The 24,397-nt window shown below is 45.8% G+C and overlaps 1 protein-coding gene across 4 annotated transcripts in view; it reads right to left on the bottom strand.

Moving 5' to 3' along the window:
* Positions 1-24,397, bottom strand: part of ZNF385D (zinc finger protein 385D) — a 389,020-nt gene that overhangs the window by 155,942 nt on the left and 208,681 nt on the right. The window contains exon 1 of one of the 4 annotated variants that reach the window (XM_068152314.1): positions 3,232-3,503. The exons of the other annotated variants lie outside the window; for them this stretch is intronic. Coding sequence (XP_068008415.1) covers positions 3,232-3,253 — 22 coding nt within the window. The 5' untranslated portion in view covers positions 3,254-3,503. Of the gene's footprint in view, positions 1-3,231; positions 3,504-24,397 lie in introns of those variants that run through there. 4 annotated transcript variants of the gene reach the window in all.

Genomic DNA, 24,397 nt, shown 5'->3' with positions numbered 1-24,397 from the left:
TCTGCCCTCCCAAACAGCAAAGGCTGCTCTCCCTCTCGTCTGAACAGACTGGTGACCCAGCCCAAGTGGCAGCCCCAGGGGCTGCCACACTGGCAGGATGAGCCAGCACCCGCGAGCCGCCTGCGCCGATTCCTGGCAAGATGGCTAAGCCAAGGCAGCAGAGGCCACTAGGACCTTTTAAGGTAGAGGCAGCAACATCCACCAATGACCACCAATTACATTGAGCAGGACTGGAGAAGGTCCCACGTTATCAGCATGGCACTGTGGCACTAGCAGTCACCCACCATTTTTCCTCTTGGAGCTGCTGAGGATGCCTGCAACTGTCCTTCCTCTTATGCTAAGTTATCAGCTTGTTGAGAAATGTCAGCCAGGTTTACTTTTTGGGTAAATATTTACAATCTTAAGTGCAAAATATCTACCTACAAAATCACTTACCAGAAATCTGTTATTTTCATTGGCCTTTACCTTACAATACAAACCCTACAGAATTATGTAGTATTATTATCATTAATATTAGTATGCATTATTGTTGTCATTAGCGTCATTGTTATTAGTGCCATTGTTGTTAGTGTTAGTGTCATTGCTGTTATTAGTATTGCCTAGTTCTGTTCAGCTTGTCATGGAAAATGCAAAACCAATACACCAAGTAACAAATGTATCCACAGTGACCAAACAAACTCCAAAGCCACAGCACAGAGAGTGAAAATTAACAGTGAAACTGCTCCAACAACATCCTGGAGAAAACGCAACAAGGAAGGTTCAGGCAATCAGAAGGGTCACAATAAATTTAACCACTGGAAGGCACAGCTCAGATAGGGGAACACATGCAGAAAAATGTCATAGAATAGCAGAATATGCCAGCTCCAAAATCTTTTTGGAGACCACAGCTTTGAAGAGAGCAAGAAACGCTATGACAAATGCCTGCATTTATCAAATAAGGCCTCCCCCACCCCATTAATACTTGCTCTGATAAAAATAACACTTTCAGGGGGTTAGGTCCTGATTTCCAAGGTCATTATTTCAGTATTCATTTCAGCCTTAAAGCTGTACACGTGTGCTCCCACCACGCCACCTTACATCAGCAGCAGTTAGACAAAAAGACCCAGGCAAAGCAGCAAGATGCAAACAAACAGAGAAATGCAAGCATTTCCCCTTCCTATTCTCTAGGTGCTTCAATGGTAGCATGCCCAGAGGAAGAAATACCACAGAATTCTTTTACTAACAGTGTCTACATGATGACTCTAGCAGTTTCAAATCAAAGTAGGTGTGCAATGTACGCAGCGAAGCTCTCTTCCAGCGTTGTGCAACACTGCTTTGTGTAGTAAGGGTTGCAACAAGGACAGGTGAGAGATTACAGAGGTTTCTGCCTTCCCACAGCGCAGAAAAAAACAGCCAGAACAACCACAGGTAAACATTGTATCCCTTAGCTGCTGCTTTGTTACGCAAAAGACAGAAACAAGAATGTTCATTTAAAAATGTAACACTCTAGGAAGTTTCGGACTGAACAAAGCACACCGGGAACCTGCTCAGCAGAAACTTGGAGCTCTGCTTTAGAAGTGAAATTTCCTACGAAGCGGAGAGAAAGCACAATCCAGCTTGCTTCAGTTACAAACTTGTGTTGCACCAGAAAACGAATAAGCATGTGAGAGAGTGGTTAGTATTGTGTTTTTTAAGAAGAAGAAGGAGAAGTAGCAGCAAAATCAGTTTGATCACCAGTGTGTTTTGCTGGATATTATCAAGGGGAAATAAAATAAGATCGTAGAATTACGTACCCCGCAGGCAACGTCAGCTAACCCCCTAACCCCTGCAAACGCAGGGAATCACAACTTCCAATCCTACCCACAGAAGCAATTGTTGCAAAAATGACTGGTAAAAAATAAAAGGAAGAAGAAAAGGAAAACCCATCTTGTGCTGGCAATGACATTAAAGGTAGAGAAACAACCCCAAAGAAATGAGCAAACAAAAGTTAGCCCAGCGCCACAGGAGACTTCAGCCGAATTATTCAGACCTAAACCCATAATGCTTGCTTATTCTTCCTGAGTCTTTGCAAGATGCAACACAGCTAAAGCATGGGAAATGCATCTCCTAGAACAGTTCTGGCCACTCAGCTGATTTATATTTTTTTCCTGTTAGGAAAACTGGCATCAAAATCAACCTGAGTTTCACTGCTAAATTCACCACCACCTGCCCTCTTGCCCCCAATATTTTTAAGTCAGTACGAAAATCATGCTTAGCATGTCCTAAAGCATAGCACTTTTGTGGCCAAGGCTCAGAATGTTGCAGAAGTTCTTCTCTTAAAGCTTGAAGTGAACTCCTGGTTCAATATTTAATGAAACTGAGAAAGCTGATTGTCCCAGAAATCCTGCCGTTCTCTGCTGTGTTCATTCTAAGCATTGTGCAGCTCCAAATAAATGCTGAGGCTAGATGAGAGTTCAAGAGTCAAGGATAGTATTCTTGTGCATCACACCAAATTTTCTGCCTTTTTCCCCCCTGCTATTAGCACTAACTTGCAGCATTCTATTGCTACTGCACATCCCAGCCCAGTACTGCAGCAGCATATTGCTTAGACACAGCTCTACGCTCCAGAGTGTTTTTTAGGGTATGCAGTAGCTCAGCTGCAAGCATAAGGAAGATTTCATCAAGCAACAAAACCAGACTCTGCACAGTGTTTAACAGCTCTGAGACCTCTGAAGTCTTAAAATAATATGCATTTTGTGGTATGCTAGGAGCCAGCCCCACACCAGGGATCTGCATGAAGCAGAGCACTCAGCAAACGCAAGACAGCAAACTGAGCATTGCTTCGCCTTTATACCACTGAATTCTTCAAAGTAAAAGAGAAATGACATCCAAAGGCTTACTGAGCCCTCTCCCTACCACAGACAGTGCTTCAGCAGCTCGCCCTTTACGTTAAGTTCGTCTAAAACTTCCCATTCCTCCCAACCGTTTCTCCTTCCCCCTCGGCAGACAAAACAAGTTCGTCTAAAACAGACCTCGAATGAGTTCATCCTGCCCAGCTTATTTGTCAGGCTGCTAAAACTACACCGTAGCCCACTCAGACAGAACATTGCCCAGACAATGGAATCCTTTCAAACTGCACAGCCGACAGGATTCCCCAGCTGTCAGCTTGAGGTGCGTGCCAGGACGAAACGTTCTTGAAGATGAAATCTGTACTAATCACTCCTATTGATAATGTGAGCAGAAGCAGGATTGCATCACCCGGTTAGCACTTACCAAAATACATTATGTTTCTCATTAATCATGCAGTCGGGATCCCACCACTGTGTATTCAGCATTAGCCTCCCGCACAGGGCTGACATGGAAAGCGGAGCTCTTTCATTCTACATTACGTGGAAATTTCCCAGCAGAAGAAGCGTGAGCAAGCAGTGTGCCTCCTCAGGATGAGCGCTTTGCAGGCAGGCAGTCTTATCCCTGATACAATCCCTGTCTGATTGAGCGTTTACTCTGGCTGCATGCTGCACTGCCCATTCTTACTGTAATCTGACTCCTCCTTCTGATGTCCTTGCTGTGCCTGTGACATCAGGGCTAAGAGTACTACAAACAGATCTTTTCTTTAACCAGCTCACAACGACGTGTTCCAACGTCCTGGTTAACCTAACTTGGGCTTGCGGGGGGTGGGGGAGCGCTGGGGACAAAAGCCTTTCTAAAATCCTATGTATTTCATTTCATTTCATTTCATTTCATTTCATTTCATTTCATTTCATTTCATTTCATTTGAATTTTATTTAATTTTAATTCTATTTTGAATTCTATTTTAATTTTATTTTGGTTTGTTTATTTCCCCCCCCTTTTTTTTCTAGCAGCAAACACACTCAGTGCCATAACGTGCTCAATTACATAATCGTTGGGAAAGACAAAGCCTATATTGTTAGTGTATTTTTCTTCGAAGGGCAGGCTCCAGGAGAAGCCCCAGATGCCTGATCCCCCCCATCTTCAGTATCAGACAAAGATGCTCAGCACTTGGCAAGATCATGTTCCCCTCGGATTTTTTTTCCCCTTCCTTTTTTTTTCCCCCTTTTTAAAATCAATAGTTCCATTTGAGCAAATGACTTCAATCCAAATGTTGGACAAAGCTCACTCTGTTTCTATTTTTAAAGAGCAAATGACAAATAGGAAGTTCAATTCCAATAGAGCTGGAGTGATTTTTAAAACCAAGATGTCTTCACATGCATAACAACATGTGGATGTGACATACAAATGACAGCGGATTTGTAATGGACTTTACAACCTTTCACCCTCCAGGTCTCCAGCTCCTTTCTGGGCCAGGCTGGTAAGTCATTAGCTGCTAGCAGCTATGCTATTGTTCTGTGACAAATGGAGTGACCCTAAGTTTGCTGTAAATAGGTTCCCACAGGGTCCCTGCTGCTATACGAGCTAGTAGCAGCTTCAGAGGAAGAAAGACCAAAGAAATATTGAACCACTCTCTGCCACCTACATGGCAGTGGCTCAGGATGGATGTGACACACACTGGTGTGGCAGCATGGTGAAGACTGTTCTGTCTGTATTTGTACACGTTCTGTGCCTGTTCTATGAACCTCAAGAGGAAATCAGTTCCCTTCTCAGTCTGGCGTGCATCCCTGATAATACACTTAAACTAAATAAAGGTGAAACATAAGGGGCAGTGTGCTGAACTGGTTATGGAATTACAACAGATCTCACAGGAGGAATGCTTGCATTCTACAGGAAAGAGGGTGACAAGGACAACTCATTGAAAGCTCTGCTTCTTATTTGTAGAAGTCCCACACTTTTCTATATCATGAGGTCAAATCACTTAGGGCAAAACCAGCCCAGCAGCCCAGCAGCCAAGGAGTGCTCCAATTGCAGCAGAGGAGTTCTGAGCCCTGGTGTGTGTCGCTGCTACGCATCTCTCAGCAAGACTCTTTTGTAGCACCGCTCTCACAAGACTTCCTCCTACCTGCATGAGAGTCACTGAGATGAAACACTGTTGGGGGGAACTGGAGCATGAATTTTAGTCCTGTCCCTCACTGGTAGCCCCACAGTTCTTCAGTTCTGATTCCTAGCCCTTCTCAGTACCATTTCTTATTCTAGCTGCATGTCTGACACGAGATACATGGTACACAGATAAACTCCAAACTAAACTCTGCTTTGCAACTAAAAAGTGCACAGTGCAAGAGTGCCCTTTGAGGTCAGAGTGGGGAGGGAAGAAAATGAAGAGAACTTGTGTGGCTCAAACCAGCCAATAGTGGCTTCAGTAGAGCAAATCCTAAATCAATGTGGAGAAACGCTATCTAGAAGCCCATGGGGGGGGAAAAGAAGCTGTTTAAAACCATGGCCTGTATTTTAACTGGAGCATTTGGAATAACAGAGTGCATTCATGGCACCTTCCTTTCCTCATTCATTTCATCATAACAATGCTTATTCACTTCCACTGTACAAGAAGGGACCCCTTCTTATAGGAGAAAATACGACCCTCAAAGGCTGGTTTAAATTATCCCAGCTGAGCCACTCTAATGTCCTCTGAGTAGTAGGTTTAAGCTACTACTAGGAACCTCCTGCAGTACGAGCATACTCTGCCCTCCCTTCACCAAGGATAAAAGCTCAGAGAATCAATTTGTTGTGAAATCCTTCAGCTCCTTTGCTAGCCCCAAAGTGCTTTTGCAGAGGAGCTGCATGCCGTCCTTTAGGACAGCCTGCACCCAAGCACAGTATTTGCCTGTTCTTCTCTGTTTACCTTATCACAGAAAAGCTCAGGCTCATTCTGCCAGGAGTCAAACCCTGGGAGATAGAGGCTACCTCCAGTCTCAGTGTGCCTCCAAGCTGATAAGCCTTGCTGATTTGTGGTGGCAGCTGGGGAGCTGCAAGTTCGGGTACAGACGACTCATGCCGGTATAGAAGTACCATTAGCGGTCAGGCAGCAGCCACGCTCCTTTTAAGCATCCTTGCTTGAGCTGCCTGCTCTGTTACAAAACCACTTCAGGAGAGCCTTATGGCTGTTCAGCTCCTCGGAAGCAGGAACAGCAGGCAACCTTTGCTACTTGGTTCTGAATGTCACATCTCGTTTTGGGTTGTACTTTGGCAAGCAAAACAATCAGAATCGTGCCCCCCATTATTGCATCTTATGGAAGTTCTTACAATGAGAATATAAACAAAGTAACCAAAAGCCAAGCAGTTTGCTTTAATTTCTTTGCATTTCGACTACAGAATGAATGCAAGGGAGAAAGGAAGAATCCCTGGTGCTCTCTGGAAAGCTTTCACAGCCAAAATTCACATACTCCATGCCAAACTCTGCTTTCATTTAGACACACACAACATTAATAAACTGCAGAAAGAAACAGAGTTCCAAGCAAGGGGCAAAGACTGCATTTAATTCTCAGAGTGGGATCTTGCCACTGCCAGTGAAAGCAAGGATTAGTTTGGTAATTACAATCTGGAGTGGCTAATGTTTTAACTCGAGCAGTGAGGACTCTGCCGAACACAGCCGTGGGGAAGCACAGTCGGAAGCAGCAGAACACTTCTGTGCTTCTGGAGATTTAAGCAGACCCCAGTCTGGGCATGCAGGATCATGCAGAATGAGTGAGCAAATCAGCCCATGATGTCAGCCCACGATGCAGGCTCACACCAACAAGCTAGCACAGGCTAACCAGTGTTTGTCTTTGCTATAGGTGCAGGTCAGCTGCAAAATTATCTTATTTCCATGCATGGGCAACCTATAAAAACAAGCCCCCCAAACCCTCATGATAGAGCAATGGCAGATACACAACATGGGGAAAAAAAGTCCCTTCTGCTAGAACAGCTACCTCGAACTCTCAACAACAGAAGTAGCTCACTGAAATCCTCTTTTCCAACAATCTGCTGCCCTTTTTTGTTTGGGTTTTTGGTTTGTTTGCTTAATTGAGTTTGTTTTCCTGCTACAGCATCTTCACCTTATTCTCCTCTGCTTCCTTGCCTTGAGAACCCCACTTTAGTAAAGGATTTCCCATGAAAGGCAAGACTGCCCCACAAGAGACTACCTCCCTGGAATAAACCAAAAGCAAGCTGAGAGTACACATGACCTAGAAGCACAGCACATTTCTCCAGAGCTGGGAAAGCTGCAGGTCACCCTGCATGCCTGACTTGGGCTGGAGCCAGAAGGCCACTTCATGAACTAGCTTCACTAGCTGTGCTTTCTGCTCATTTTGATCTCTCCACTGATTACACAATGCCTCCATAGCAAGTGTTAGAACCACTTGCAGGTATGTCTGTTGCAGAGACCAATTAATATTTCATATTAATGCAGCCAGTTATATCCCTGAGATTCCTGGAAAACTCTCTTCCAGCCTTGAGCTCTCCCAGGAGGCAACTAATATTAGATTTATACCCAGACTCTTACCAGTTGACTTTGATGAATTTAAATTAGTGGGGCTGACCACAAACCTTTTCCTGCAGCTGCAGAAGCATATTGTGTGGTTCTTTGTGGGCAGAGAGGTAATAGGAGGCAGCAAAACACAGCAGTGGTGCAACATTTTAGGAGATCTCACACACTTGAGAGGTTTACAGATTTTTTCCTCAGACAGAGTGGATGTACTGTAGAGAGACAGCCAGTAAGAATAGAAATGCACTGGGTAGTCATTTATTTCTGACAGCAAAGCAGGAGGAGCAAGCCAAATCACACCTGACCTACTAATTTGCCAAAACCACTTCCAAACTAAGAGACACTGGAAGGCAAAGTAGGGCTACAACTTTGGCATAATTTGGACGTGAACATACTGCAGCTATTGAATTCCTGTTAGTACTTCAAGGGCCACAGGGTAGCCACAAGCAACAGCAGTAAGTCATAGTTTTGTCAGGCTCCAAAGGTAATTGAAAGGTGTTTCCAGGGGCAGGTATTTTTGTGCCTCAAATGAAATACACTAAGCAGGTGAGATAGAAATCTGGTTTGTTGCTTTATTTTGAAGCCCTCTGAAGTAGTTTAAGACACACTGCACAATAACAGAGGTTCTGTGCCTCATTACCAATCCCTCGAGGTCACACTAGAGGAGAGGAAGTGAAGGATGAAGTTGTGTTTGTATATTTTAGCAAGCCACAGAGGCTCATATTTGGTTTTGCACATTCTGTGCTGGCTGAAACGACCAAATGTGTTTTTTACCCTTGACTCAGAAGTGTCACTTCTGGAAATCTGCAGTATTTGTCACCGTGAATACCATTTAGCTGCAGCGGTGCCCAAAGGACCTCTGCACCGCCGCACGTGAACACGACCGGAGGAACTTAATTAATCTTCCTGTCACTTCCATGATGCTTTTCATTAGTTTAGCTGCTATCAGATCTGAGCTGCTCCATTCTCTATTGGAAATGGCTAACCAGAACTTCCTATAGAAACATTTTCAGGAGGTAAACAAAGACTCACCTCTGATTCTGAGAGCCTTCACGAATCTTTGCGATGCTGACTTTATCAGTTCAATAACACTACTAGCAGCACTGTTCTGTTAAAGCAGCTGGGATTTTATTTTAAGAGACATAAATAGGTAATTTTAGAATCATAGAATTGTCAGGGTTGGAAGGAACCTCAAGGATCAGACAATTCCAACCTCACTGCCACGGGCAGGGACACCTCACACTACAGCAGGCTGCTCACAGCCACATCCAGCCTGGCCGTACAAGCCTCTAGGAATGAGGCTTCTACCATCTGCCTGTTCCAGTCTCTCACCACCCTCATGGGGAAAAACTTCTTCCTAACATCCAATCTGAATCTACCCATTTCTAGGTTTTTTTCCATTCCCCTCAGTCCTGTCACTACCTCACACCCTAGAAAGTCCCTCCTCTTCTTGTAGGCCCCCTTCAGATACCAGAAGGCCACAATTAGGTCTCCTGGGAGCCTTCTCTTCTCCAGACTGAATAGCCCCAACTTCCTCAGTCTGCCCCCATAGGAGAGGTGCTCCAGCCCTCTGCTCATCCTCATTTTGCAAAGTTAAAGCTGGTGCTTCTATTATTTTATGGTTTGAACACAGATGACATGGCAATTGAAACATCATTATTGTCTGCTTTTCCTTTCCCTGGATATGGATAGCTATTACACAAACAAACCAATGCTGCCAACACAAACCCAAAGTGACACTTTAGGCTCTTTTGCTTGGCCCAGTCCTGCCATCCTGTGATCCTAAGTGTGTGACAAGATTGAAGATAATGGATGTGAATGAATACACAACTGGTGCAAAAGCTTCTTTGGGACAAGATTGAAGATAATGGATGTGAATGAATACACAACTGGTGCAAAAGCTTCTTTGGCTATGTATATTGATGATAATTTTAGAGAGGACAGTGGTCTTGAAAGCAGATGGCTAGACTGAGAAGCTTGTTCAAGTCCACATGGAAGATCGTTTTTACACACAAAATCCATTACTCTTTTTTCAGCCAAAGAATGAACACTGGAACGGGTTGCAAGTGCAGTTCTGACATCCATAGTCCTTCCTTTCTCCCTCTTTCCCTTGCAATTTCTACACAACATTCAGTAAAAATCTAAGTACCTTGTGGGGTTTGAATATATGACATGTAGCCAATCCATCCCTACTCTTGGTGAGGCAAACTAAATAGCATCTCTGCTTTTTGTTGGTTTGTTTGTCTATAGAATAGAATAGAGTAGAGTAGAATAGAGTAGAGTAGAGTAGAGTAGAATAGACTAGACTAGACTACACTAGACTAGACTAGAATAGAATAGAATAGAACAGAATAGAATAGACCAGGTTGGAAGAGACCTTCAAGATCATTGTGTCCAACCTTATCATCCAACACCACCCAACCAACTAACCCATGCAACCAAGCACCCTGTCAAGTCTCTTTCAGACTCTGTCAAGTCTCTTTCAGACACTCTCTGTAATTTTGCAACAGACCTTCTAGGATGTGTCACCAAATCCAGCATTCTAATCTCACCATTTCTGTATTTATGGGATATAAATTTAAATACCCACACCTAGACGTGGCTCTGAGGACCTCTGTGTGGAGTTCAACTTACAGATTCCTTTTCACCTTTGCACTCTGATTTGTAGGATTCAATCTGCCCATAAGTCCAACCTGAATTTTGCATTTCTGACTGTTGCAGCATGAATTAGTTACATTTGGTACACAGAGAAACTGTTAATTAAGCCCTTCTTAATCAGAGTGTGCAGCTCTGTGCTGTACAGTGCATTTGTTTAGAAGAAAACAGAGGCCAAAGCAATGCATCTCTAATATTGCAAAGACCATCTCTGATAATCAGATGACAAGACTCAGGTAACCTGGGCTCGAGCAATCCTCACTGTCATTACAGACTGGAGGATGAGGGGATAGAAAGCAGCCCTGAGGAAAAGGACTTGGGGGTGCTGATGGATGAGAAGCTGGACAGGAGCAGGCAGGGTGAGCTTGCAGCACAGAAGGCAAATCACAGCCTGGGCTGCATCCAAAGCAGCATTGCCAGCAGGTCCAGAGAGGTGATTCTGCCACTTTGCTCTGCTCTGGGGAGACCTCACCTGGAGTACTGTGTACAGGTCTGGAGCCCTCAATACTGGAAGGACATGGACCTGATGGAGAGGGTCCAGAGGAGGGCCACGAGAATTATCAGGGGCTTGGAGCAGCTCTGCTATGAAGACAAGCTGAGGGATCAAGGTGTGTTCAGCCTGGAGATGAAGAAGCTCAAGAGAGACCTAATAGCAGCCTGCCAGTACCTGAAGGGGGCTACAGGAAGACTGGAGAGAGACTGTTTGCAAAGGCCTGCAGGAACAGGATGAGGGCAATGGCTTCAAACTAGAGCAGAGCAGATTTAGATTGGATATTGGGAACAAGTTCTTCACTATGAGGGTGGTGGATCACTGGAACAGGTTGCCCATGGAGGTGGTGGAGGCTCCTTCCCTGAAGATACTCAAGGTGAGGCTGGACGAGGCCCTGGGCAGCCTGATCTAGCTGGGGATGTCCCTGCTGACTGCAGGGAGGTTGGACTGGATGTGCTTGGGGGGCCCCTTCTGGTCTGCACCATTCTATGGTTCTATGACTCTAAGACTCTATGATAATAAACCCAGATACCACATAGTGAAATGGTCAGTTTCTCTCTCCCAGCTTTCTGCTTATACTTGGTTGAACCAAAGTAACTAAAAAATATTTCATTATTATTTAAAGACCTTTTGATGCTGCTCAGAAATTACAGTAATGTGATTATTGCATGAGTATAGGATTACCAGCACATCATAGTATCATAGTATCAGTCAGGGTTGGATCATGAGCACTCCTATACTCCCCTGTGGTTTCACATGGGTCATTAGAAGTGGGTTTGGGTTTGCTTCTGTTTTTATGTCTGAGTCTGTTTGGTTGGTTCTTGTACAGAGGCTTTTCTGTTTGTTTAGGGTTTGTTCATTTTGTGTTGTGTTTCTTTTGTCCCTTTGAAGCAGATGTATCAATGACATGGGGATCTCCTCAACAAATCTTTCAGGACTCAAGCAGAAATTATCCCTGTCTATTGATTTTAAATAGTCCAAGGAGCTGCTGCCTGGCCTCTTCTTTTCTTTCTTCCAGGCATTTTGGAGAGTGTGTCAGCACACTCATGGCAGCAGTACAATTCCAAGCATTTTTCAAAATGCAAAATCAAAATATTGCTTTAACACTGATGGCTCTTTGAAATCACTCATAACAATCTTACTATCTCCATCTAGTGGCTCACACTCTCAGGATATTTGTTCTTAGCACACTAAAAATAATGTTATTGTCTTTTGCATTGCCAACCACAGATTGGTTTTTCCTTTCCTTTCCTTTGGCTTTCCCTATAAATTGTCCACAATTCTTACTTCTAATTTATATTCCTTACTATCCACTTCCTCTTTTAGCATTTTGTTCCAAGTTGCTCTTTAATTTCTAGCTGCTGCCCTTGTTTCTTTGGCTGAATGAGAGTAGACTTTTAGCCAAAGCTGTTCGTTTTCTCAGCTGGAAATGACTCTTATGTTTAGCTATTTGGTGACCTCCAGTTCTTTAAGGAAGTGTCAATTTCCTTTGCAAGACTTTCTATATGTTCTTCTTGAACAATTCTGCTCCAATTCAGCTTCCTTTAATAAATAAAACATCTTGAAGCACAGATTATCACACAATCAGAATTTCAGGGGCTGGAAGGGACCTCAAAGGCTCATCCAGTCCAACCCCCTGCCACAGCAGGATCAGCTACACCAGATCATACAGGAACACATGCAGGTGGGTTCTGAATATCTCCAGAGAGGGAGATCCACAACCCCCCTGGGCAGCCTGTGCCAGGGCTCTGTCACCCTCACAGGGAAAAATTTTTTCCTCATATTTATGTGAAACTTCCTCCATTGCCTCAGCTTCCACCACTGCCCCTTGTGCTGGCATTGGGCATCACCCAGCAGAGCCTGGCTCCAGCCTCTGGGCACTCACCCTGCACAGCTTTATCAACATGAATGAGGTCACCTCTCAGTCTCCTCTCCTCTAAGCTAAAGAGCCTCAGCTCCCTCAGTCTCTCCTCATACAGAAGATGTTCCATTCCCTTAATCATCCTTGTGGCTCTGCACTGGGCTCTTTCAAGCAGCTCTTTCTTGAACTGAGGGGCCCAGAACTGGACACAATATTCCTGATGCAGCCTCACCAGGGCAGAGTAGAGGGGGAGGAGAACCTCTCTTGACCTACTGGTGACAGCCCTTCTAATGAAAGCCTCTAGTTATTCAAGGAAGAGTTAATTTCCTTTCCAAGACTTTCTATATGTTCTTCTTGAGCAATCCTGCTCCAAATTGTCCTTTAAGAAATAAAAGACCTTGAAGCACAGATTATGTAAAAGATTTTTTTTGTTTTCTGTATTTTGTTTGCTCCTGGAGAATAGAACCAGATCAACTGCCACACCCTTTAAGTCCCTAAATGGCAAAAACATCCAAGATACAGATCTGAAGCGATGAAGCAGCCCTCCCTCTGCTTCTTGCTGCTCTACAGAGCTCTGCAAAAATGGAAAAGAAAAAAAAAAGCAGCAATGATAAACAAATTTATACTTCCCAATGATTATGAGGGTAGGGAGACACTGGCACAGGTTGCCCAGGGAGGTGGTGGAAGCCTCAGCCCTGGAGGTTTTGAAGGCCAGGCTGGATGTGGCTGTGAGCAACCTGCTGTAGTGTGAGGTGTCCCTGCCCATGGCAGGGGGGTTGGAACTGGCTGAGCCTTGAGGTCCCTCCAACCCTAACAATTCTATGAAGGCACTGGGTGGTGATTTCAGTGTAGAACTGAAAGAAGGAAATGCCAGCAGATGCAGTTCCAATGTGAGCGCAGTGCACACTGAGTCAATCGATGGGAGCCAGGCTGATGCACAGACCTATGGCCACGAAGGGACACAAATGCTGACCACTGCACAGCAAAACAACTTCTCTCCTGCTTTGGAGAGCTGAGATAATTTGCAGCAGCACATGAAATGTTTGCAAAGTGCCAGCATTGATAGTGGAACTGTGAAGAATTTCTTCCTAACATCCAACCTAAACCTCCCCTGGTGCAGCTTGAGACTGTGTCCTCTCCTTCTGTCACAGTTGTCAGGGAGAGGAGAACAACCCCCACCTGGCTACAACCTCCCTTCAGGTAGTTGTAGGGAGCAAGAAGGCCTCCCCTGAGCCTCCTCTTCTCCAGGCTAAACATCCCCAGCTCCTTCAGCCTCTCCTCACAGTGCTTGTGCTCCAGACCCCTCCCCACCTTGTTGCCCTTAAATGCAGTCAAGAAAGCACCACACTTCTGTGTGATACATATCACATTTGTCACGTCTGGAAGTAGACATCGACTTTGCGTGGCCAGGTAGCTCTCCAAGTGCTATTAACTATACTGACTGGAATGTCACCAATCAAAAGGCAAGCTTAGACACTTAATTCAGCCCTAGGTATCTATACACAAGCATCTGACTATACATACTCTGAGAAATGAGAGCTGAATGCCAGACAAGACTTCCAAACCTCCTAAAAGATCTAGGACCCCTGCAGATCACTCATACCCATTGAAATTCAGCTCCATCTGGTATCATCACAGCAGCTACCAACTGTGTTCAGCAACGTTAAGTAGCAATTTAGAACAGAACATGAAGAACACCTGCAAGTGAAACCAGCATGAAATTTAGACAAGAAGAATTTAATTATCTTCTAAGGAATTAACTATAACATTAGCTGAGAAAATTTCCTGGGCTTTTAAATGACCACACAGTGCCTCAAGCCTTCACCCTGTGCCCCAGAAAAACAAAGATCAAACATGTCTGTCTCAAAATGGATGGCACAGAGGAAAGCACCACTCCTAAATGGCCAAGCTAGCATTCTACAACAGTTTTCCACTACAATCCCTGTGAAATAGCTGAGGCTCACAGGCTCACAGGATGTTAGGGCTTGGAAGGGACCTCCAGAGATGACTGTATCCAACCCCTCCTGCCAGAGCAGGACCATGGAATCTAGCTCAAGTCACACAGGAATGCATCCAGATGGGGCTGGAAAGTCTCCAGAGAAGGAGACTCCACAACCTCTCTGGGCAGCCTGTTCCAGTGCTCTGGGACCCTCACAGTGAAGAAGTTCCTCCTCATCTTGAGGTGGAACCTCCTGTGCTGGAGTTTCTATCCATTGCCCTCCTCCCAAGGCAGTGCTGCAGTCCCTTCAGCATCCTTGGAGCCCTCCCTTGGACTCTCTCCAGCAGATCCCTGTCCCTCCTGAGCTGGGGAGCCCACAACTGGATGCAATATTGCAGGTGAGGTCTCATCAGGGCAGAGTAGAGAGAAAGCAGAACATCCCTGGATCTTCTAGACACAATCCTCTGAATGCAGCCCAGGACCCCATTGGCCTTCTTGGCCACCAGGGCACATTGCTGTCCCATGCAGAACTTGTTGTCCACCAGCACTCCCAGCTCCTTCTCCGCAGAGCTGCCCTCCAGCAGATCCCCTCCCAGCCTGTCCTGCTGCAGTTTGTTCTTCCTTCCCAGGCTCAAGGTGAGGAGAAAGTTCTTCACTGAGAGAGTCATTGGCCATTGGAATGTGCTGCCCAGGGAGGTGGTGGAGTCCCCATCCCTGGAGGTGTTCAAGAGGGGATTGGATGTGGCACTTGGTGCCATGGTTTAGTCATGAGGTCTGTGGTGACAGGTTGGAGTCGATGATCATTGAGCTCTCTTCCAACCTTGGTGATACTGTGAGACTGTGAAAAAGCCTCAGTAATGCTCTGAATCAGACAATGGGCAGGAGCCAGCAGGTCTGGCTCTGCAGGAAATTGCCCAGGCTTGTCTGGACGTGCCCTGGAGTCCAAGTGGGGCAGAGGTGTGTGTGTGCCTGTGGCCACGTTTGGAGAGAACTCCTTCTATGGGGTAAGGTGTCAGGTTTTCATCTCTTAACCTTTGCTGTCACTGGCCATCACTGTAAATAGTGTCAGTCCTGGATATTGTGCACATCTTCAGTGCATCTCATTGTTGATTGCCATTTTGCTTGTAAATAGAACTTGCATTTGCTTCCACTGAGCTAGTCTGGCAAAGGGAATGTTGTGGGGGGGAAATTTCAACCCACCACACTATGTTTCACTCTCTTCAGTTTCCTCACCCTGAGAGACACTAACTTGTTTCTGGCTGGCTTTGCTGATCTTGGCTGTGTTCTTTGTTGCAGCTAAGTATCCTAACAATTCCGTGTTCTTTCTCTTGTCCCTTTCTGTCCAGGAGGGTAGAGAGAAGGGGCAGGGAAGGGGAAGCTATTACAAATCACAAAATCACAGAACCACAGAATTTCAGGGGCTGGAAGGGAGCTTGAAAGCTCATCCAGTCCAACCCCCCTGCCAGAGCAGGATCACCTACAGCAGATCACATAGGAACACATCCAGGCAGGTCTTCAGTATCTCCAGAGAGAGAGACTCCACAGCCCCCTGGGCAGCCTGTGCCAGGGCTCTGTCACCCTCACAGGGAAATAATGCTTCCTCCTGTTCCCATGGAACTTCCTCTGCCTCAGCTTCCCCCACTGCCCCTTGTGCTGGCATTGGGCATCCCCCAGCAGAGCCTGGCTCCAGCCTCTGGGCACTCACCCTTTAGATATTTATAAACATTGATGAAGTCACCTTTCAGTCTCCTCTAAGCTACAGAGCCCTCAGCTCTCTCAGTCTCTCCTTGTACAAAAGATGTTCCATTCCCTTAATCAATAAACAGCTCCCCTGGTTTTTGGCCAGAGGGATTCTTGTGCTATTTATAAGCTGTAAATACCGGTAAATATTGTAACTCCTGGATACTGTGTACATATTCATTGCATTCCATTGTTGATTGTCATTCTGCTTGCAAACACAGCTTCATTTGCTTCCAACTGAGTTGGCCTGGCAAATGTAATGTTGGGGGAGTTTTCAACCCACCACAGAAGTGTACTCACTACCTGGGAATTCATCTTGGATGCTATGCCAGTTCTAGTCTCAGCTCTGAGTGTTAGAGGAGGGAAGGCTGAGTGCAGAGTTAGGGAGGTTTGCAGCTGTGCCCAGCACTGATGAATGGTGTGCAGGTAAAAGAGTAGAAGATGACTTTCTCATGAAAGGGCCTGGTGGCATGGAGAACTGTTCAGGCTGGAGGTCAGGAGGAAGTTTTACACAGAGAGAGTGATTGCCCATTGGAATGGGCTGCCCGGGGAGGTGGTGGAGTCACCATCACTGGAGGTGTTCAGGAGGAGACTTGATGGGGTGCTTGGTGCCGTGGTTTAGTTGGTTGGGTGGTGTTGGATGATAGGTTGGACGTGATGATGTTGAAGGTCTCTTCCAACCTGGTCTGGTCTATTCTATTCTATTCTATTCTATTCTATTCTATTCTATTCTATTCTATTCTATTCTACTCTATTCTATTCTATTCTATTCTATTCTATTCTATTCTATTCTATTCTATTCTATTCTATTCTACTGCTACCTTCAATTCTCCTGCTGATTCTCTGCTTTCCCTGTATGAAGACAAATCAATAGAAATTGTCTTTTCCTGAACACTTAGGGTTCTGATTGCTCAGACTGCAATGTAAATGTGATGTGTAGCTCCTCTGTAGGTTGCAGTGATTTGGCAATTTACTTTTGTTCAGTAGAGAACTGAATAACTGACAGAAAAACCTAGATGAAAAATATGTTAAGAAGGAGAAGACCTCAGTAAAACAACGTCAGGCACAGGTCTGTGCTGCCTGTTTTATCCCACTCAAAATAATTTACCATCTTCTATAAGCTGTTGATACATTTTCTGCTAACAGCCTTTTCATTACTTATCTATCACTTCCTTCCTTGATCACTCTTCACCAGAGCATTTAATCAAGTAATTACTTTTACCAAGAGTCTCTACATTAAAATCCACTGGGCCATGTGTCTTCGTTTCCATCCATTAAAAGCACTGACTTTGAGCAGAAGTTCAGGAAGTGCCATGCATGAGTAGATCAAGAACACTGTTAAAATGCAGTTCCTGAGAAACTTTATTATAATATTAGTGGAGAGGTTCCTGCCATGACAACCTCAGGAGGCTCAACAAGAGCAAGGGCAAGGTCCTGCATCTGGGTCGGGGCAATCCCAAGAATTGATAGAGGCTGGGCAGGGACTGGCTTGGGAGAAGCCCTGAAGAAAAGGACTTGGGCATGCAGGTGGATGGGAAGCTCAACAGGAGCCAGCAGTGAGCACTTGCAGCCCAGAGACCCAACCAGAGCCTGGGCTGCAGCAAGAGAAGCACAGCCAGCACGTCAAGGGAGGTGATTCTCTCCCTGTACTCTGCTCTGATGAGACCCCACCTGGAGTGCTGTGTCCAGTTCTGGAGCCCCTGTTACAGGAAGGATCTGGAGGTGCTGGAAGGTGTCCAGAGAAGGGCCACGAGGATGTCCAGAGGGCTGGAGCACTTCTCCTATGGAGAAAGACTGAGAGAGTTGGGGCTGTCCAGTCTGGAGAAGAGAAGGCTCCAAGGAGACCTCATTGTGGCCTTCCAGTGTCTGAAGGGGGCTACAAGAAAGCTGGGGAGGGACTTCTTAGAGTGTCAGGTAGGGATAGGACTGGGGGGGTGGAGCAAAACTAGAAATGGGTAAGTTCAGACTGGTTGTTAGGAAGAAGTTGTTCCCCATGAGGGTGGTGAGAGCCTGGCACAGGTTGCCCAGGGAGGTGGTGGAAGCCTCATCCCTGGAGGCTTTGAAGGGCAGGCTGGATGTGGCTGTGAGCAACCTGCTGTAGTGTGAGGTGTCCCTGCCCATGGCAGGGTCGTTGGAGCTGGATGCTCCTTGAGGCCCCTTCCAACCCTGACAATTCTATGATTAGAAAAGCAAAACAATAAAATGCTGTGCATGACATGAACACCAAGTGGGATACAGCAGAGGGAAGCAAAGTAAGTGGCTACTTTAACAAAAACAAAAAGTACTTTTCATGAGAGTTTCATACTTCAATACTTTTTAATTTAAAACTCAGCAAAAGTAAAAAGATGCAGAGAAGTTGAAGGTAATAATGATCACAGAAGAAGGCATTTTAGAGGGTTTGGGGTAATGCTTCCTGAGGAGTGCTTTCAGGGTTTCTTTAAACGGATGTACTGCCTCACATTATAGAAACTGGAACCATAAAGGAGCAGCTTGGGTTTTGCCTGCTGTTGTGACTACCTAATGTGATTTTCCAGTTGAGAAGCAGATGAACTAGTGGTCTGCTCCTGCTGCTGCATCCTTGCAGCCACAGCTCAGAGTGCAGGATTCCTTAGCTGACCAATTCCTTAGCAGGCTTCCTAGAGCAAAACAATCACATTCCATGGGGGCCAAGAACAACAGCCTCACCTTGGCACCCTTGGGTTGGGACATGCTGCAGAAGCCACCTCCTGGACATGCTGGCACCTCTCACTGGGAAAAGATTTTAGCTTAGAGATGTGGTTGGGGTTTACTGCTGAAGGGATTGATGACAGAGAGTATAGAAACAGCCACTCTGAGCAAGAGTTACTGGGGTTAGGGACTCAGGTTAGGAACAGCCTGGGTGTTTAGGGCTGCTAGGGACTTCTGCTTCTGCCAGCTACTTCTGGCTAGGGTTTGGTGTAGGGATGCTGCTAGGGATATGCTCAGGACTGCTCTTAGCTGCTTCATCTGTTAAGGACTTCCAGGACTTCTGCTGTACGTGGGACTCTGAGACTGCAATGCAAGGGATTCGACAACACAGCAACAAAGAACTTCTGGGAGGACTTCTGAGACTCTGCCCTCTGCATTTCTGGAATCTCATTGCTGTACATCAGTGGGGTTTGTGCCTGCCCTCATCACCCAATGGCACCTCATTATAAGGGGGCTACAACTACACTGCGCTCCCCTGGACCAGGGGATTGATATTGCACATAATATCTACTTCATCATTTTTCTGCTGCGGCCTTTTTTTGCCTTTTGGTACGGAGTAATTTTAAACTTGTCAAGGGATATTTCCTAATGGCAGGTCAGCTCTGAGAGGCTACTAATGGCTTAGCCTTTGATCATTTGTCTTTGACTCACATGCATTTAAATCTTCCAGAAGATTTTGCAGAACGGCGAACACGAGAGTGCTTGGCTGAGAGACACCTACTGCTTTGACAGCAGACATCACAGCCTGCACCTAAAAATCACTGGATATTTTATTGATGAAACACTAAGAAAAATAGATGCTAAGTAAAAGCACTCTACATATGTATGTATTTTTAAACACATCAAAGGTACCGAAATGTGAGAGGAGAGCACAGTCCATGAGTCATCAAAGCACGGATATGCCAAGGGAGGCATAATTACTCATTTCTGATGACTTGCTAACTGCTATAAATAACTCTTCTCTGTCAGTCAGATGTCATGCCATAAAGTCATTAAGGAACAAATAAATCCTTTCAGCAGGGGCAGTTTGGCTGCTTCCAACAGCAAGCATCACTATCCAAACAGCTGTCTCCATGGTTTTTTAATCCTAGTTAGAGATGCAGCAAGCGACTGCCCCTCACTCAGCAGCAGCAGAACGCTGGCATCCTTTGAGATGCCACGGTATCACAGGGCAGCAGAGACTGGAAGGGACCTCCAGAGATCATTGGGTCCAACCCCCCTGCTAGAGCAGGATCACCCAGGGTAGTCTGCACAGGAATGCAGCCAGGTGGGGTTTGAATGTGGCCAGAGAAGGAGACTCCACAACCTCTCTGGGCAGCCTGCTCCAGGCCTCTGTCACCCTCATTGTAATGAAGTTTCTCCTCATGCTGAGGTGAAATCTTCTCTGTTCCAGCTTGCACCTGGTGTTCCTTGGCTTATTACTACACACTACTGAGAAGAGCTTGGCCCTCTCCACTTGACACCCACCCTTCACTGCCATGAAAAGTCTTCATTAATAGCAACACCACTTAACAAAGTGCTCAAAGCTGTTATGGATAACTATTTGATAACTTCATTCTGCTGCACACAGCATTTATTCATCTTCCTCAGGAATACACTTTCAACATAGCATGCTGCTCAGTCTGGAGAAGAGAAGGCTCCAAGGAGACCTCATTGTGGCCTTCCAGTGTCTGAAGGGGGCTACAAGAAAGCTGGGGAGGGACCTTTGAGGGAGTGATGGGACTGGGGGGAAGGATCAAAACTAGAAGTGGGTAGATTCAGATTGGATGTTAGGAAGAAGTTGTTCCCCATGAGGGTGGTGAGAGACTGGCACAGGTTGCCCAGGGAGGTGGTGGAAGCCTCATCCCTGGAGGTTTTGAAGGCCAGGCTGGATGTGGCTGTGAGCAACCTGCTGTAGTGTGAGGTGTCCCTGCCCATGGCAGGGGGGTTGGAACTGGCTGTTCCTTGAGGTCCCTTCCAACCCTGACAATTCTCTGATTCTATGATTATGTTTGTTTCCTGTAAAACCTCAAATGAAGCAAATTCCTGAACAGTATTTAAGGGAAAAAAGAAGCAATTGTAGATGGTTTTGAGAGCATTAATATTTTGTTTCACAGCAATAATGAAACATAGAAATAATAAAACATAGAAATGCATCCCTATGCTGCCTTTCCTTTTTCCAGCTGTTGCTTACTATCATTGCAACACCTTAGCTATTCTTATAAAGCTAATAGATGTCCCCTTCAACAGTCATGCTAAATCCCCCTATCAGATTGACTGGCAAGGTTTGATCTCAGATAAACAATAGAAATGAAGGATTATTACAGCCACAGTGTGGAAATTGTGATCAGATGGATGGTTCTATGCAGTAAATAGTGTTCAGCTGCACACTGCATCTGCTCTGGCACAAACACATCCATAAAGAGATATGGGCTTGGCCAAAAAAAGAGCACTTCTTACACAGTTCTGGGTTCTACCACGTTTCCAACAGTTAAAGCACAGGCCAGGCTGTTTGGGAAGTTTTCTCAGATGTGGAGCACACAGATGAGCAAACAGAGCTGTGTGTTTATGAACAGAAATCACTGCAGGTATTGACGTTCAGGTACAACCACAGAATGGTCCAGGCTGGAAGGCACCTCCAAAGCTCCTCCAGTCCAACCTCCCCACAGTCAGCAGGGACATCCCCAACTAGACCAGGCTGTCTTCCTGGAGCCTTCTCTTTTGCAGACTGAACAGCCCCAACTCTCTCAGTCTGTCTCCATGGGAGAGCAGCTCCAGCCCTCTGCTCATTCTTGTGGCCCTTCTCTGGACATGTTCCAGCACCTCCAGATCTTTGCTGTAACAAGGGCTGCAGAACTGGATGCAGTACTCCAGGTACTCCAGTACTCATATGACCCCTGGCTTTACTTCAGAGGCAATCTCCAAGAGGAAGGCAGGGAAAAATAAGTTAAGGTATGTAACAAAGAACAGAATGGAGCATAGCTCATAGCCAAAACGTTCAGTTCTCATAAGTCAGGAAAAAAATCACACAGATACCCTCAGTTCTTTATTATTTTGCTCTTGTGGAAAATATGGGGAGCTAACAGAGCAACCCACAGATCTGCCTTGCCACAGGATGAGACAAAAGGAGAATACAACCAACCAAGCAACTGACAACAGCAAACCCCAAACCTGATTGCCTCAACCCCACAGTGATAAATAAAACAGTTTTAGATTTGTTCTGGAAGAGGCAGAAGAGAAGACAGCAATTTATTAAATAAAGGCACATATGAGAGAGCCTCCAGAGATCAGATTTATAACAATTACTACCTCTGCTGGCACCTTCTTGACTTTTAAACTTTGAAGAAAATGATGAGGGAGAAGGTCATGCACAAGGAAACATTTGTCATCCTAAAGGCTCTCCTCCACTTCCAGGCTAAAACAATTTCTCTTCTAATACATGGCAAAGCAATGGACTTCAGTTCCCAAATTATCCTCTGTTAACAGGAATCACACCGGGAAAGTGCACTCCCATTTTCTGCCCTTTCAGGTCAGTGACTGTTGTGCTGTCAGCTATCTCATTTATCTGATTGTTGTTTGGTTGGTTGTGTGCATGTGAACAAAACAACCAACCAAAGCACAACAACAACAAAACCCCCACAAACCAAATGCCTGGAGACGAGCAAGGAAAAATGAATGACTGCTGTTTTTGCCTCCTAATGCAAGCTATCTGGCAGGATGCAGTCAGGACTACAGTGGGGATTGGCTGCTATTGGTATCAAAGAATTACAGAATGCTAGGGGCTGGAAGGGACCTCAAAAGCTCATCCAGTCCAACCCCCCTGCCAGAGCAGGAGCACCTGGAGCAGATCACACAGGAACACATCCAGGTGGGTCTTGAATATCTCCAGAGAGGGAGACTCCACAACCCACCCTGGGCAGCCTCTTCCTGTGTTCTGTCACCCTCACAGGGAAAAAATTCTTCCTCATGTTCCCATGGAACTTCCTCTGCCTCAGCTTCCACCCACTGCCCCTTGTCCTGGTGTGACATTAGCTTTCTGCCTGAGGGAAGCTGCCTTCCTATGTGTTCTGTTTATTGTGCATGAATAACACCCATGTAGACACATGTCATGCTTGCTGGGGCTGTTTAGGCTGGGTGCCTCCAAAGAAAGAAGCCAGTCCCAAAGCAACAGCAATGCTGATGATGCTAGGTCGTATTTCACTACATGGGATGCAGTCACACAGAATCACAGAACCATAGAATTGTCAGGGTTGGAAGGGACCTCAAGGCTCAGCCAGTTCCAACCCCCCTGCCATGGGCAGGGACACCTCACACCACAGCAGGTTGCTCACAGCCACATCCAGCCTGGCCTTCAAAACCTCCAGGGATGAGGCTTCCACCACCTCCCTGGGCAGCCTGTGCCAGGCTCTCACCACCCTCATGGGGAAGAACTTCTTCCTGACATCCAACCTAATCTACTCATTTCCAGTTTTCTTCCATTCTCCCCAGTCCTATCATTCCCTAACACCCTGAAAAGTCCCTCCCCAGCTTGCTTGTACTGGAAGGCCACAGTGAGGTCTCCTCAGAGCCTTCTCTTCTCCAGACTGAACAGCCCCAACTCTCTCAGTCTGTCCTCACAGCAGAGGAGTTCCAGCTCTCTAATCATCCTCTTGGCCCTTCTCTGGACAGGCTCCAGCATGTCCAGATCCTTCCTTTAATAGGGGCTCCAGAACTGGATGCAGTCAACCAGGTTGGAAGAGACCTTCAAGATCACTAAGTCCAATCAATCGCCCAACACTAACTAATCAACCAGTCTCTTCTTAAGCACCTCCAGAGATGTTGAGCACGCCACATCCCATCATCTGAAGCCTTCCTGTAGCCCCCTTCAGGTACCGGCAGGCTGCTATTAGGTCTCCCCAGAGCCTCCTCTTCCCCAGGCTGAACACCCCCTGCTCCCTCAGCCTGTGCTCATAGCAGAGCTGCTCCAACCCCCTGATCATTTTCATGGCCCTTCTCTGGACCCTCTCCATCAGATCTATGTCCTTCCTATATTGAGGGCTAACATGCAAACCATTTTAAAGCAGCCCTAGGAATGTCTCTTAACCATCTGATAATGATTACAGAATATTCTCCAAAGTGGCTGCTGCTTTGCAAGGTGCAGTAAATCCTGGCACCTCGCCTGCTGCCCTTTATATACACCCACAATCAGTTGTAAATGTGTACACCCACAATCAGTTGTAAATGTGTGCAACCACAATCAGTGGTAAATGTGCTCTTCCCTTAGAAGGAAACAGTGAAAATAAAAATTAGGGAGAAAAAAAACCAAACAGAAAAAGAGGAATAAGATAAAACACTCTCTTAAATTTCACTTCCAGTGTAGGGCCACTATGAAAGCCTCAGCCAGCTGGGAAGCCTTAACCTAGGAAGCATCATCTTTTACCCTACTGGAAGTCAGATTTGAGGACATGGGTTTGAAGGAATTTTTCAAGGCCATTTTCTCTATCTAAGAAGATAAAGCCCTTCCTGAAATCATTTGATTGACATGCACAGACTGCAAATATAGATTGCAGACGTTTTACAGAGCAGATCTTTGCCCCTGGCAGACATCACAGACCTCACTATGGACTTATCAGGATTACCAGACTAATTCAGCTGGCAATCTATAATTTTTTGTGCAGGTGCTTATCAGTCTATCAT

This window comes from Melanerpes formicivorus, unplaced genomic scaffold (assembly GCF_026170545.1).
Source record: "Melanerpes formicivorus ecotype bairdi unplaced genomic scaffold, bMelFor1.0.p_v2 SCAF_23, whole genome shotgun sequence".
Taxonomy (NCBI): Eukaryota; Metazoa; Chordata; class Aves; order Piciformes; family Picidae; genus Melanerpes; species Melanerpes formicivorus.
The sequence above is the reverse complement of the archived record's forward strand: the minus strand, read 5'-3'. Positions and strand labels throughout refer to the sequence as shown.